This window comes from Bos indicus x Bos taurus, chromosome 19 (assembly GCF_003369695.1).
Source record: "Bos indicus x Bos taurus breed Angus x Brahman F1 hybrid chromosome 19, Bos_hybrid_MaternalHap_v2.0, whole genome shotgun sequence".
NCBI classification, from domain to species: Eukaryota; Metazoa; Chordata; class Mammalia; order Artiodactyla; family Bovidae; genus Bos; species Bos indicus x Bos taurus.
This window is the reverse complement of record NC_040094.1, coordinates 19,551,753-19,567,210: the sequence shown is the minus strand read 5'-3', so window position 1 is coordinate 19,567,210 and position 15,458 is coordinate 19,551,753. Positions and strand designations below refer to the sequence as shown.

The window sequence follows — 15,458 nt, the reverse complement described above, 5'->3', positions numbered from 1 at the left end:
GGGGAAGGTTTGTGGGGACTGGAGTGGGGCCACTAGGCCAGCAGGCACCCCAACTGCCTTCTCTCAATACAGTGAAGACAATAGTAGATTTTTTTTTTAACGCTTTCTGCTTAGAAAGGGCCTCCCTCAGATGGTATAGAATCTGCCTACAATGCAGGAGACCCAGGTTCGATCACTGGGTTGGGAAGATCCCCTGGAGAAGGGAATGGCAACCTGCTCTGGTATTTTTGCCTGGAGAATCCCACGGACAGAGGGGTCTGGTGGGCTGAGGTCCATAGGGTTGCAAAGAGTTAGACATGACTGAGCGACTAACACTATAGTTTCGCCTCGGCTTAAAATAGATACCAACTCATTTAATCCTAAGTGTTAACCCCATTCCATGGGTGGGGAAACTGAGAAGTTGAATAACCTGAGAGCCCAGAGCTACTTCAGTAGTGGGGCCGGGATCTGAGCCGGTCAGGCTGCTTTCAGAGTTTGCTCCTCACGCTGCCCTGTGCCTCTTTGCTGTGTTTCTGGCACCTGTGAGGTGCAAGGCATTGTTCTAGATTCTTCACGGCAGTCTTGCCAGGTAGGTGTGTCCACCCCTGTCTTTAGATGAAGCTCAGATTGAACAGCTGGGTCACAGCCACCAGCGGCCGCGCTGGGCTCGGCACTCGGGGCTCTCGTGCTGGGCTCTTCGCAGCGATCCATCCGCACCTCGGTTTGGGCGCACTTGTCAGTCACCCGCGCTGTGCTCTCTGATGCTGACTGTGGGGGCTCAGGTGCAGAAGTCCTCATGTTTATCCCCTAGGGTCCTCCCCCTTCCTGGGCAATGTGGAAATGGGGTCACCTGGAGTCTTCTGGCTGCCAGGAAAATGGGCTGGGATGCTAAGTTGCTTCAGTTGTATTCGACTCTTTATGACCCTATGGACAGTAGCCCACCAGGCTCGTCTGTCCATGGAATTCTCAAGGGAAGAGTGCTGGAGTGGGTTGCCATTTCCTTCTCCAGAGGATCTTCCGAAGCCAGGAATGGAACACAAGTCTCTGGCACTGGCAGGTGGATTTTTTACTACTGAGCCACCTGGGAAGCTCCTTGGGCTGGGATGGGGAGGGCCAAAGAAAGTCATCCATTTGGGGCCTTCCACAGCCCCTCAGAGCATGGACAGTGGGGCATTGTTGGCCACTCCAAGGCTTGGAAGGGCCCCACCAGTCCTGAAGTCCAATGGCCTTCTCATCAGCCATTGAATTCAGCTCATGCCAGCTTCCTACAGAGGAAGAGGTGACTTGGGGCCTGCTGGTGGGTGAAGGCTGCTCCTAAGATTGGAGAGAGGGGGTCACCACGGGCAGACTGTGTGCCTCTGGGCTCCCACTTTGAGCTGAGGCCAGCAGCATCCTGCCCCAGCCCAGAACGGGGGCGGGGGGAGCAGATGCTGGTGCTGCAGACCTGCCCTGCCAGAGCAGCTGGCAGGGACCTGTTTGCTCAGCCTTGGACCTCAGACCTCTCCAGAAACCCTAGTCCCTTAAGGACGGCATACCTCCTGGCCTCTGGTCTGTCCTAGATCTGGCTGACTAGCCGGGGACCCATGGGCTGTAGGGACAGCTCGGCTCCTGCAATACACAGCCCCTAAGAAGGGGCAGAAATTGTGTTGAGTGGCTCATGTAATTGACTGAAAGCTGTAGTAAGTGAAAAACAGAATGGCTGTGATGTGTTCACCCTCATGATCACGTGTCTGACCAGGCACCAAGGCCCCTCAGTATGAGGAGAGCATCAGAACACACATTGTTAGCCTGGAAAAAGAGCAAGATTCGGACTTCAGAGTCCGTGTGTCTACTGGGCGAGTGTGTTTTCACACCATTGTAAAGTCAAAAAATCATAGGTCGAGCCATCACAAGTCAGGGACTGTCTGCCCTAGAAATGGTTTCCAAGTTACAATTAAAATTTCCACTTGCCTTGAGCAACAGTTGTGGGCTGAATGAAGAGGTGTTGCCGTAGGGAGAGCAGCCATTTTCTGAAAGAAAAGGCTGGTGTGTTGAGAGGGTGTGCACATGTGTGTGTAGTGGGGGGTGTGGGGTTGAGGGTCCTGGACATGGCGTGCCTGGAGCCCGGCTCCAGGTCTCAGTGGGGGTGTCTGTGGCCCGGGCATTCCAGGCAGCCCCTCCCACTCCGATCTCCTGTGTGTGTCGATGAACGAGAGGAATCTTCATCCTAACTGCCTCTCCCTGAGCTCTCCCAGGGCTGTTGAGAGACTAACGGTGTGTGTGTGTGTGAGACAAGATGCTTTGTCAAGGGTGAAGGGCCCAGCAGCTGTGGACCCTGCTCAATCAAAGAGTAAAACCATGCCCAGGAGGTGGGGGTCGAGTTGGGGGGGGCCCGTAGGGTGTCTGACCCCTCTGCTGCCCCTGCCCGTCTGTGGCTGAGACAGCCCACTCCAGGCCACCCTTTCCCCCCTGGGCAGGGCCTTGGGCCAGGTGCCTGGAGTGTGGACATGTCTCCATGGGACCTCAGGTGAGAGGGAGCCGTTGGTTCCCACCTGCTTCCCGTGAGTTGGGTGTCGGGACAGAGTGCCTGGCTGAAATTCAGCCTCCAGCGAGGCAAACATGAGTTGGCCAGAGACCAAGCCAGATGCTTGCACACAGATGCTGGTCTCCACGAGGCCGCCTGCCTGCCTCTGGGAGCTGGCTGGGTGGCAGCCTCCTGGGGACGCCTGCTGACACGGTTCCAGGGGAAAGGCGTGGGCATGGGTGACTCACAGTCTGACCCCAGCACTCCCACTGGTGCCCACGTGGCCCCAGGCCAGACAGCGGTGGAAGGAGACCCGGCCTTCGGGGCCGGGAAGATGGGGAGAAACACCCACTTGCAGAGTGACCAGGCCCCCTCTCGTGAGCCACAGAGCCGGGACTCCCAGCCAGCGCTGCCGTGTCTGGGAGGGTGAAAGCCTGCGGGTGGGTGGACAGAGCACATGCCTTACTCCTCCATAGCCCAGCTCTCCCTGGAGGACCCCTCCAGGCGGCCTTGCGCCAACCCGGAGATGCCCTGCTGGGGGGCGGGCAGGGGTGGCATGTGGAAGTTGCAGCATTAGGCGGAGCCCCCGGGCTTCACAGTTAGTAACGTGGCCCTGTCTTGTGCCTCTTCATGGTCACCGTGGGGTCTGAAAACCCATGAAGCGTGGGTCACATCAGGGATAAATAGAACCAAGTGAGCGGTGGTCAGAGGCAGGTGGGGGTTCTTTGCCCACCGGCCGGGGGACTTCTGACAGGTTACTCTCTGAGCCTTGACTTCCTCGTTAGTAAAATGGGGATGGGAATCTGTGTCTCAAAGGGTCGTAAAGCCCAAATGAGATTATGCATGAACTCTCAACTCAGTCTCCAGAATTGATGGGTGGTCGGTCTGTGAATGTTGGGTTCTCTTTGTTCCTACGGAGACACAGCTTCGGGCTTGCTGACAAGAGCTTGCTTAGGACATAAGATCTGATAAGGTTTGGAGCCCTGTGGGGTTGGATTATGACATCGAGTCAGACACAGCTTGGCGACCGAACAACAGCAAAGGTGGAAAGGGCCACGTGAACACTAGGGGTGAGTTTAATTACACAGCCCCTCGGCCTCCACAGTCGGGGGTGGCTGGCTGCCTGATGCTGGCTTTATTGGTCATCTGGTGCTCAGCCCGAGTCACAGCACAGGCAGGAGCCAGGCTCATTAATCACCATCTATTCTTAGCCCCAGCACGTCTCGGTGGGACAGACCCCCAGGAGGGCTGCCTGCTTACCAGCGGACACAGCCACGCTGCTCGCTCACCACCTTCCTTGCATGTCTCTGATCCTGTTGTTGTCTGAGATGCCCCGAGGCTTTTCACAGCCCTGTTTCTGTTACCCTTCCTGTTGTCCTGGGGCTGGAGAAAGCACCTCTGACCGGGGCTCTGCCAACCCTAACTGAGAAGCAGGCCGAAGAACCTAGGGGGTAGTTGACATCTCGGCTGGGAGCAGGTGGAGGCATCCTTAGGGGCAAAGGATCCTTAGGGGTTCCTACCTCCTTAGGGGCAAAGCAGCCTTGAAAAATGACTTGCAGAAAGCTGCCTCTCAGACTAGGGTAAATGCTGAATGAACCCAGAGCTCTTCTCAGACGGTTTTGGCAAAAGGTTTGGGCAGATCTTTATGGTGTGCTGGCATTGTTCTGGGCAATGTGTGAGGACCCTGGGGACCGGCCCAAAGCTCAGACTTGAGAGACCTAGAATTCTTGCTCCCCAGCGTGGCTGTGGTTGGATAGCCTCACCGATTCGATGAACGCGCACTTGGGTGAACTCTGGGAGATGGTGAGGGCCAGAGAGAGGCCTGGCATGCTGTAGTCCACTGGGTCCCAAAGAGTCGGACACAACTTAACAACTGAACAGAACAGCAGTAAGGTGGCTGTGGCAGGGCTGGGACAGACTCGTGGCCACGGGTTATCCATCGAGGTCCTGCTGGGAACAGGGATCCCATAGGATTCCGTTGCCATTCTCGGCTTACAGAGAGGCCAGAACTGGAGTTCAGAGACAATATTTGACATGCCCAGAATCAAGGCGTTGGGGGACAGAGGGGGGGCCGACCCTCATGCTCTGCTGATGTCCCTGTAGCATGTTGCATCAAACTCTGCTGGGTCATTGTCATTGTCGCTGGGGCTGTGCCCTTACAACCCTAAGAAGCCTTCTCTGAGTCACTTGCCTTCTTGTCCAGACTTTGGGATGGAGACCCTGCCGAGCGGAGTCTGGACCATGCAGCTGGCCTGACTGTGGCCCTTCTCCACGGACAGTGGTCCCAGAGGTTCCCACCCCTCACTGGGCTTGCTTAAGAGGTCCCCAAGACAGATCACGTGCCAGGATCTCATACCCGAGGTCTTGGGGCCTCTGGCTCCCTGGCACCACCTGCCAGTCCCCTCCTGGCGTCCCTGTGGTCTGAGGAGCACTGCTGAGCCCCAGAAGCCAGGCTCACTTACGCTGTCCCTTCTGTCTTCCCCAGGGCAGCGAGGTGCCAGACCCCACCTTTGCTGATGGCGAGCTCCTGCCCACAGAGCCAGACTTCTTTCCCGAGGATGAGGATGAGGCCATGACGCTGGCCCCACCCGAGGGCCCCCAGGAGTCGGACATGGAGGGCCCCATGGAGAGCACTCGGAGCCTGGAGGGGCCGGTTGGAATTCCCGCCGAGAAGGATGCGGGTCTAGGAGGCCTGTTCCTGCCCGAGGACAAGTGAGTTAAGACTGCCTGGAGCTTCAGGCATCCGGAGAAGGTGATGAGCATGTGATGATCAGCCCAGAGATTTGGAAAAGGAAGCAAGGGCTTCCAGTATCCGTTGACCAAACAAAATTGTCAGCTTTTCATCATCTGCACCTTTCAAGGAAAAGGCAATTTCATATGTTCCAGCCTAATGTATTTTCTCAGTTCAGGTATTCTCAAACCCCAGTGGCTCTAGAAGTCACAGTCTTCAAGGGAGGAGATGCCTTTGGAGTTGTTCATCCGTGTTGCATCCTGGGAATGGTCCATCCACTGCTTGTGACCACAGCCCATGGACAGCCGGTCATGGGGACCACAGACCCTTTAGACCTATTGGCTAATCATTTGCTACCCGATCATTCCCGTTGTTTTCTGGGACCAGTCACCAGGAGGCAGCCAGCAGTGGGTACCAAGAGTTTTAGTAAAATTTATACAAGAACAAAGTGAGGAATATGACAAATGCAACCCCAGGTGCTAAGGAACCGGAGGGCAGATAAATAAGTAAATAAATCAGATAGGATGGGGGTACCAAAAGACTTGATCTTTGTCACCCTGTCATTAAGGCTGTGATGCCTGGATCACTGGTTCCCAGTTTTGAGTGCAGAGTCTTATAGGGTGGAGAGATCCTAGTTAATGAGCAACTACTGCCCCGTGACTCAAGGGAAGATATACTTTGCCAGGTGATGGGTTAGCTGTACTTCTTTGTTCTTAGGTTGCAGAGCAGGTGCAGCCAGCCCCTGACGCTGCCCCAGGCCCCCCAGGGTCACCCGTGAGAGACCCAGGGTCTCTGACCCGTGATCTGTGGCGTCAGGCTTCTCTGGACAAGAATTCCTCCCTATAAACATAGGAGACGCATCCTGCCTAGTAACTCGTTTATTTTGAAACCTCATTCGTTGTTGGAACATACGCACTTACACAGCTTGAAAAAGGGAGAATGAAGGGCAGGTAACTCACTTTACTGATGGCACCACCCTCCACACCCCAAGCCCGATTGCCATTTAAATATTTTCATTTCCTGCTTTTCCTTCTTCTGTGTAGACTCATCGCATGCTTAGACTTATTATGCCTAAAATTTTACATCTTTTGTTTCATTCTTAGTTTTAATTTTGTGTGTGTGTGCTCAGTCATGTCCGACTCTCTTCCGCCTCATGGGCTGTAACCATGCCAGGCTCCTCTGTCCATGGAATTTTCCAGGCAAGAATACTGGAGCGGGTTGCAGGTGGATTCCTTACCACTTAGTGCTACCTGGGAAAACTTAAAAAAAATGTTTTTAAGTTTAGCTTTTAGTTTTAATTTAAAAAATTTTTTTTAAATTAAAAAAGCTTTGAGTTTTAATTTTTCCACATTATTGCCAATTTTTTTTTTCACAAACCTTTCCACAACAGTTTGAGAGTCTACAATTTGTGTGATCATTTTATTTACTGATACGTGCTATCATTTAATAGCCGTTTCAGTGTCGCTTCAATAAGCCATTGAGTTCTAAGCAGTGTTTTGCTTCCCTGTAGACATGTCGATTTGAACATCTCTGGAGCAGAAACTTTTTCTGTGATGAGATGGTCCCCTTAGGATACGATCCCCAGAGTGTACTTAACCGGGGCAGGAAGGACAGGCTTCCTGTCAGGGTCCTGGTGTCCTGGCCTGTCTGTCCGCCACGGGCTGTGGCGCCCCCCCGGTTCGCAGCTGGCCCTTGTCCACTCAGGTCCCTGGGCCACCCTCCGTCCGTGACCACGTCAGACCTCTCCACGCACTCCACCACCTCGCTCATCAGCAACGAGGAGCAGTTTGAGGACTACGGGGAGGCGGATGATGTGGACTGTGCCCCCAGCAGCCCCTGCCCGGATGACGAGACCAGGACCAATGTCTACTCGGACCTGGGGTCGTCAGTGTCCTCCAGGTGGCCCCTCGGTCTACAGCGGCCTTTGGGATCCAGGAAAAGTGGCAGAACCAATCCTGCCTCATCCCGGGGGTGGTTCGGCAGGCAGAGGCGTGAACTAACTGGGCTCTGCTCCTGTAGATGGGCGGGAACTGCCTTTGAATCCTGATTGGGGCTGGGGGTTGGGGGTCTGGAATTCCTCCTTCCTTCTATCTTGGGGAAGAAACCGAATTAACCAGCCTGAGGGGCCGCAGATGCCAAGTGGCATGTTGATACCTTCCCATGCAGCTGAGTCCTTGCTTACTCTGACGTTAACTGTCAGTTTCCTCCTCTGTAAAATGGGTACAAACAGTTGGCTTCCTGTCTTTGAGAGCACTGGAGGAGGGAGCTCTACTGTTCTAGTTCCACTCCCCACCCCCAAACACACACACACACAGGGCTCACAGGTTTCAGAGAACCTAGTAATGAGCTCAGCGGGATGGGGCACCAAACTGGACAGTGGCTCCGAAGGTGAACCTTTTCCCTTCTTATGACCCAGCGCGGGGCAGACGCCTCGAAAGATGCGGCATGCATACAACAGCGAGCTGCTGGATGTTTACTGCTCTCAGTGCTGCAAGAAAATCAACCTGCTTAATGACCTGGAAGCCCGGCTGAAAAACCTGAAGGCCAATAGGTGAGGCCCCAGAGACCAGCATAGGGGTCGGGGTGGGGGCGGACCCGGGGAAGAAGCATTGGGGCGTGGGTCCCCTCTCTCTCCTGGTTAGTGACTGGGGGCCCCCGCTCTTTCCTGGCCAGTGATTGGGGGTCCCCACCCTCTCCTGGCCGGTCGTCAGGGGCCCTACTGTCTCCTGGCTGGTGATCAGGGGCCCCCACTCTCTCCTGGCCCGTGATCGGGGGCAGTTCTGAGGGCCAAGCTGATGTGTAAATTCCCTTCAATGGGCAGAAAAAAGCCTCGCCTGCATCTGTGTATCCTGTGGCCAGGGCAAAGGAAGCAGTGGTGAACAGAGGCCCCTCTGTTCAATGGACTTCTCTCTCTCTCTGTCTCTCTCTGTAGCCCCAATCGAAAGATCTCCAGTACAGCCTTCGGACGGTAAGGCACCCCCCTCGGGGTGTGTATATGTGTGTTAGTCGCTCAGTTGTGTCCAACTCTTGTGACCCCATGGACTGTAGCCCACCAGGCTCCTCTGTGCATCGGATTCTCCATGCAAGAATAGTAGAATGGGTTGCCACGCCCTCCTCCAGGGCATCTTCCTGGCCCAGGAATCGAACCTGGGTCTCCTGCATTTCAGGCAGATTCTTTACCATCTGAGCAGGGTAGCTCGCATTGAATGCTGTCCTCTTGCACTACACTCCTGCTGCCAGGGTGGCCAACTCTGTGCCAGCAACTCAGACCCAGCTAGTGCCCCGCGTGTGGCTGGACGCACGGAGGGGATGAGGTGTCCCAGGGCAATGCAGGCAGCGAAAGATCCACTTCCAGGAAAGAAGGGCTGGGCTCCTCCCCGGCCTATCTGGTGTCCCTCCTGGCAGGGTTCAGCCTCTCTGAACCTGCAGCTACCCCTGCCTCTAGCAGGCACCCCAGGGGTGCCCTGAAAGACACAGTCCGCCCCACATTCCACGTGCTTCCCTGTGCTCTGGAGCAGGCGGCTCTACCTGCAGAGGCCCTGGGCTTCCCGCTGACAGAGATGGAGCGTGAGGGTCTCCCCTGGAGCTGGTCCCTCTGCTCCTGGGCCCACTGGGTCCCACACCAGCTCTCCTGCAGACTCGCCCAGGTCCGCACCCGGGCCCTGGGAGCTGCAGCAAGGTTCCAGGCACTGAGGTGGGGCAGCCTCTTGGCTGAAGACCCCGGCTGCTGCCTGGCACGAAGTAGGAGGTGGGGGCTGCTGGGGAGCGACAGGGGTTTTTGCCTTAGGTAAGGGGTCACCTGGATAGCCATGGCCCCCTTTCAGTTCCACCCACTAGCCCATGGTCCTGCACATCCTGGATGGGTTTCCATCCCCCTACCCACGCCTGGGTCCCTAGTGACATAGCAGGAGCCAGCTTGGTTGGGGGGCTGGGTGGTCTCAGGGAGCCCAGGCCCTTGACCTGGATTGTGGTGCCTGGCCGCCTTATTGGGGTGGTTCCCAGGTGAAAGGGGCTCAGGAGGGGGGGCTGGGGGAGGGTGCCTCCACTAGCTGGGGTCCCACATCACCCCTTAGCTGGACCCCTGGTGAGCACAGGGAGGGGAGAAAAGTCCCTGGTGGACTGACCACGTCTGCCGGGGCTCAGGAGGGCCATCGCAGCCTCTCTGCTGTCCTCTGGGCAGAGCGATCTCTTGAGGTCAGGGGTCAGGCCACTCTGCTCCCTGACTGAGGGAGGGCAGCCTCCTCGGGGGTTCCTGGTACTCTCCCAGTGAGTGGTCTGGGGTGCTCCCCCAGCCCATAGGCTGAGTCTGAACCCCAGTCTCCCCAAGGCCCCTGCAGCCAGACGGGCCTTCCCCTCCCCACCCGCAGCTCATGCACAGACATGCATTTCCACCCCACCCCCCACCCCCAGGCAGCTCATGCACAGCAGCAACTTTAGCAGCAGCAACGGCAGCACCGAGGACCTGTTCCGGGACAGCATCGACTCCTGTGACAACGACATCACGGAGAAGGTGCGCCAGGGCGGGTGTGGGCAGACGGGACTCGCCGCGCGTGCCCCCTGGAGTGGGATTGGGATGCTCCGAGCTACTGCCTGGGGATGTGGGAGACCCAGGAGTTGGGGGTAGGCAGCCCCGATCACCTGGACACATCCATCCCACCCCACCCCAACATGACTGCTATTCACACACCATCAGTGGGGGGTCCTGGCCTCAGTCCCACCGTCGTTAGGTTCTCTGTGCCGTGGACTCGAAGGTTTTCTCCACCACCCCCTTACGGTAGGTGAGCTTCCTGGAAAAAAAGGTGACAGAGCTGGAGAACGACAGCCTGACCAACGGGGACCTGAAGAGCAAGCTGAAGCAGGAGAATACACAGCTGGTGCACAGGTCAGGCCGGCCTCAGCTGCCACAGCCCCGGGGGAGGTCGGGGTGGGGGTGACCTGCATGTCCATCTAGCTCGGAGGGTCTGTGACCTGTCAGCGCCTTGCTGTGGGCCCTGCCCATGTTGGGCGCCCAGGAGGACAGGTCTTTGGGGGACAGGGAAACAGGCAGAGCTTGACCTCAGCCCTCCAGGTGTGCAGCCCCAGCTCGGGTCAAAGGTAGAAGTTGGGACCCATTTCCTGTCTCTGTCCTGCAACAATGAGAGCCTGGCTCCGTTCCGGGGGACGAGCTTTACAGAGGGAGAGACTGGTGGGAGTCAGGGGCTCACACCTGCCACCTGTGGGAGGGGTCCAGGCATTGCTGCGCCCTCCCTCCAACAGAGGCCCACTGAACACAACTTGAAGAGGTGGTGCATGTAGAGTATAACCCTCTTGACACTTGGTAAACTGATCCCCACCCAGGGTCTGGTCCTCAACCTTGGAGGGCTCAAAGATGGGTCCCCTTGTGCAGCAGGGAGGGTCAGCCTCACAGAGGGTCGTGTCCCGAAGTGGTACACTGTCCAGGCCACCAGTCACAGGTTAGAAGGTCCACAGTGGTGCCAGGCCTTCCCCAGCTCTGGCGTGCTCACCACCAGGCAGGATGTGCCCGTGTCTGCGGTCAGGGTGCCCAGTGAGCTGAACTGTTGATCAGAGGCATCCCGGCCTGGAAGGGAGGGAGTGAAAAGAGGAGGCGAGGCCTCTGGGCTGTTTGATCCGGCTGCGGTGAGGCCGACCCTCTCCGTGCCACCCTGGGAGACCCGCTTCTCCCCTCTGGACCAACTGCCAGCACCGCCCCTTGGTGGTGTGTGTGGCTGGCCCGCCTCTCCTTAGCTGCTGCGGGGTCCCCTGTTCATCTGTCAGTAGAGCTGCCAGCCCACAGTCGGGGTATCGGTGATGTGGGGTCCGGGGGTCACAGCCTAGGTTGAGGGGAGGACAGTGAGGCCACGAGAGCTGGCCCTGCACTGGGGCCCACGCGCCTCTCCGCAGGGTGCACGAGCTGGAGGAGATGGTGAAGGATCAGGAGACCACGGCCGAGCAGGCCCTGGAGGAGGAGGCGAGGCGCCACCGCGAAGCCTACAGCAAGCTGGAGCGCGAGCGCAGCACGGAGATCGAGCTGCTCACCACCAGGTGGGTCCCTCTGATGCCTCTGTGGGCAGACGCGGTCCCATTATTTAGATGGGAAAACTGAGCCCACGGGGAGGCCTCCGGTCCTAACTGTTCTCCTTTTGATACCTGAACACCTGGGCGTGTTCTCTAGGAAGCAGGTAAAAGAATGTTCAAAGTAACACTTTTCACAGCAGGTCGAAATGGAAGCGATGCTTTATCTATCAATTAGATACGCACACAGGTCTTGCCCTGAGTCCTGGGCTGGGTCTGCTGCCCAGGCTTGGAGCGCCCCCTGCTGTTGGGTTCTCCCCACCCTGACCCGGGCGCCCTGACCCAGGGACGCTGGGGCAGAGGCTGCGCAGGGCTGCCCCTGGGCCTCGGCCACAGCTGTTTGCACGGGAGGCAGGCAGGGGAGGACGACCTGGGGCCCTGGCCTGGTCACCCACTAGCTCCAGCACGTTGGACGTCCTCTGTCTCTTCCTGGGCCTCAGTATCCATCCGTCAGCCTCCCTGTAGAGTGAGCGGGAAGGCAGATGGGCTGCAGCACAGCTGAACACTGCACTTAGGTGGGGGCTCTGAGGATGTCCAAGGCCCTCCCCCCTGACCCAGGCCAGAGGCCCTCCTGGGCCCCTGACACAGTGGATGGCTGCCCCCCTTCTCCTCAGGCCCCTTGCCGTCCCAGGCTCTGAGCTGAGACTTGGTGAGTCTGCCCGGCCCAGCCTGGGGTGGGAGGTGGTCTCTCACCTTGCACCTCACGGCCAGCAGGGTAAGGCCCAGTCCCTTTGGCCCAAAAGGACTGGGCGGGCCAAACCTCCATGCAATCAGAAACACCCCCCCCCACACACACAATTTCCCTTAATTGTCCACTCATGTTCTAGAAGCTGTTGTTTTGCACCTCTTTCTTAATGAGCCTGGTCCCTCATTCAGCATCACATCCTCTGCCTGCTCCTGACAGTCGGCCATTCGGCTGGCTGAGAAGTGGCTGGGATGCAGGTGGGAGAAGACAGTGGGTGTGCAGGCCAGGACGAGGCCAGAGCCCAGGAAGCCGGCCCTCGTGGGAGCCGTCCCGGAACCCTGCCCTTTACCTGACCCCAGGGCCGCTGTTCCCTCGGGTGCTCTGTGCCTCTCGTGAGGGCCTCCTCCGAGGCGGGTGGGGGGCAGGTCTGAGTTCCCCTCAAGCCGTGGAGAGGGGTTTTTTTCTCCTGGGGAGCCCAGAGGACAGTTGGGGCCAAGAAGCCCTCCATCCAAGGAGGATGTGACAGTGCAAAGGAGAGGGAACGCCCTGCTGGGAATGGCCCAGCACCATCCCAGGGCCACTGGCTGACGGCCCAGCTCTCTGGCCCTTTCTTGGGTCATGTAAAACCAACCTGGACACCCCCTTGTGAACATTAACACAGAGGGTTAGACGGTCAGAACCACAGCCCGTGGGCGTCAGAGAACACGCAAAGGGAAGAGCCCCAGGGGAGAACGAAAACCAAGTATGGTGCGTTCATTGCCTTCAAGCTGTGGATCCTCACAGGAGGGCCCTGCCATGGACAGGAAGACTCTCCATTTAGCAGAAAAATACCACCGCTGCCTCTTCCCCCCGAAGGGTGTTTCAGGCCCTAAGCATGTATGTACAAAGAGCCCCGTGCTCTTATGCATTCCCAAGTGAGTTTTTCCTTTTATTCAAAGATGATGATAATTCAGGATCTTTATCATTTTGCCTTGGATGACAGGGAGCTCAAAGCCATACCAGCATTTGGAACAATTCATATTCTCTCTTTCTTTCTCATTTTCTGATATCTTCTTCCTCTAGGGAGCTGAGAATTGCTACAGACTGTCAGATTGTGAGATAATCTCCATGTCTGACATTCTCATCCTCCTTTCCCCAGGGTGCAGCAATTAGAGGAAGAAAACACTGAGCTTAGAACAACGGTGACTCGGCTCAAGTCACAAACAGAGAAGCTGGATGAGGTGAGCGTTAGGTCCAGGCATTGCTCAGACTTGGATCTTGAGCTGAATCCACAGAGAGGCCGTGTTGGCTGTCACTGGCCTTTTGGTTTCTAGTTTCTGAAATTCTCATTGCCCTAGCCAAAAAAAAAAAGGGAACAAAATACAAATAGTTTGTCTTTGCATATTTCTAATTTTCCAAATGTCATACAGTGAATACGTTTCTCTGTATTATGGGGGAAAATAAGAAGGAGAAAGAGGCCAGATTCTGTTTGGACTTTTACCTTCTATTCACATCCATCTGGCATCATTGAAGGACTGTGGAGACCTGAGGCTTTTCTTGCTGCAGCCCTAGAATTAGGGGTCTAGCTGCTGCTTTAATTCATGCCTCCGAAGGCTCTGTCCAGCGGGTTGGTCTGATTGCCCAGTTGTCGAGGTGGCTGCCCCAGGCCCCCAGCGAAGCCCCCCAGGGCGCAGCGGGCCCCCTGGGAACTCTCCCCCATCCCCGTCTCCCTGCTGCAGGAGCGGCAGCGCATGTCCGACCGGCTGGAGGACACCAGCCTGCGGCTCAAGGATGAGATGGACCTGTACAAGCGCATGATGGACAAGCTGCGGCACAACCGCCTGGAGTTCCAGAAGGAGCGGGAGGCGACGCAGGAGGTGGGTCGGCGGGCTCCAGGGCGCCCCACCCTACCCCACCCCACAACCCCCCGTATCCATGCTCCTGCCAACCGGCCTCCTTCCCCCACAGCTCATTGAGGACCTGCGGAAGGAGCTGGAGCACCTGCAGATGTACAAGCTGGACTGTGAGCGGCCGGGCAGGGGCCGCAGCTCGTCCTCCAGCCTCGGCGAGTTCAACGCCAGGGCTCGAGAGGTCGAGTTGGAACATGAGGTCAAGCGGCTCAAGCAGGTAGGCCCTGGGAACCCCCGTCCCAGGGGATGAGGTGTCCGGGTCCCCTCAGGGTGCGTCTCCTGTGCAGGGCTGAGCGTTGGAGCGCCTCTTTCCCCCTTGTAACTGCCTGCTCCTCCCGACACCTTGATCATCAGGCCCGCTCGGCCCCATCTCACAGCTCAGGCGAGGTGGGTGGAAACCCCAGGGTCGGTCTTTGCTCAGCATCTGTGACGGGAAACAGACACCAGTCTTCTGTCCTGGGCACGTGGGAGGAGGAGACCTCACCCAGCTGCACATCAGTGTCTCCCACCCTGAGCTCAAGAGTCCATTTCAGAGGGTTCCTGGACACTCTCCCGTGACTGAGGAGCCCTTAGGGGTGGGGGAAGCGGGATCAGGAGGGGCAGTGACCCAGCGGGGGCCTGAGGGTGCTCAGAGACCCTGCAGAATAAATTACCCCTGTGGGGCGGCTCCGGGAGGTTCCCGTCCCACAGCAGAAACCCCAGCCCTTCTCAGCCACAAGGGGGCGCCTGGGGTCCCAGATGTGAGCAGGTAGGAGCCTTGAGGCAAAAAGCTAGAGCGTGGGGCTGGTCACCTGGGTCTGGGCAGGATGGTACTGGGCCGGCTGCACACAGGAGCTGAGGGGACCCTGGAAAGAACTTCCCAGAGCAGGATTCCTGAGCCCGACTTCAGGAGGAGCCAAGGAGATGAGCTGACCTGCCACCCCAGGGACCCAGAGCATCACTTTCCCTCACCAAGGGCCCGTGTTGGAGAAGGAGCCACTGAGTGGGCGGTGTCCTCTGGGTCCCCTCTTCCGGCTCACCCACCCCCAGGGAAGGGGTAGTCTGGAGCCATGCTCCTCTCTGGAAACCTGGCTCCCTGAGCAGGGCTATAACTTCTCCTCAGGACCCCAAACCCCCTCAGGACCCAGCCCTCCTCGCCCTGGAACCCAGCAGAGGCCAGGTCATCTGTGGGTGTCCTGAACTGGCCAGTGACATACACCCTGGGGGGTGGTCAGAGGCCATGGATGCAGAGAAGTGGGTCCCAATGGGAGTCAGAGTTGCCTGTGTCCCCTTCCGCAGGAGAATCACAAGCTGCGAGATCAGAATGATGACTTGAATGGACAAATCTTGAGCCTCAGCCTCTACGAAGCCAAGAACCTCTTTGCCACCCAGACCAAAGCCCAGTCCCTGGCAGCGGAAATAGACACAGCCTCTCGCGATGAGGTAACATGCCCACACGCTCTCGCCATGGAGCCTGGCCCCTCGCCCGTGGGTCCTGACCCAGGGCAGGAAAAGCAGGGCAGGGCCTAGCCCCCTGGGAGTCCCCATCTGCAGTGACCCCAAGTGATGCAGAGGTCACAGTGAAGCAGAGCCGTGAGAGGAGGAGCCTGCAGGCGGAGA

General features: G+C 57.6%; 1 protein-coding gene across 2 annotated transcripts in view; it reads left to right on the top strand.

The window, feature by feature from the left end:
* Window positions 1-15,458, top strand: part of RAB11FIP4 (RAB11 family interacting protein 4) — a 107,437-nt gene that overhangs the window by 85,079 nt on the left and 6,900 nt on the right. For both annotated transcript variants that reach the window (XM_027516960.1, XM_027516959.1), the window contains 11 exons: window positions 4,968-5,194; window positions 6,918-7,112; window positions 7,630-7,764; window positions 8,146-8,181; window positions 9,624-9,723; window positions 9,992-10,095; window positions 11,115-11,255; window positions 13,109-13,190; window positions 13,689-13,826; window positions 13,918-14,076; window positions 15,138-15,281. In XM_027516960.1, coding sequence (XP_027372761.1) covers window positions 4,968-5,194; window positions 6,918-7,112; window positions 7,630-7,764; window positions 8,146-8,181; window positions 9,624-9,723; window positions 9,992-10,095; window positions 11,115-11,255; window positions 13,109-13,190; window positions 13,689-13,826; window positions 13,918-14,076; window positions 15,138-15,281 — 1,461 coding nt within the window. The remainder of the gene's footprint in view (window positions 1-4,967; window positions 5,195-6,917; window positions 7,113-7,629; window positions 7,765-8,145; window positions 8,182-9,623; window positions 9,724-9,991; window positions 10,096-11,114; window positions 11,256-13,108; window positions 13,191-13,688; window positions 13,827-13,917; window positions 14,077-15,137; window positions 15,282-15,458) is intronic.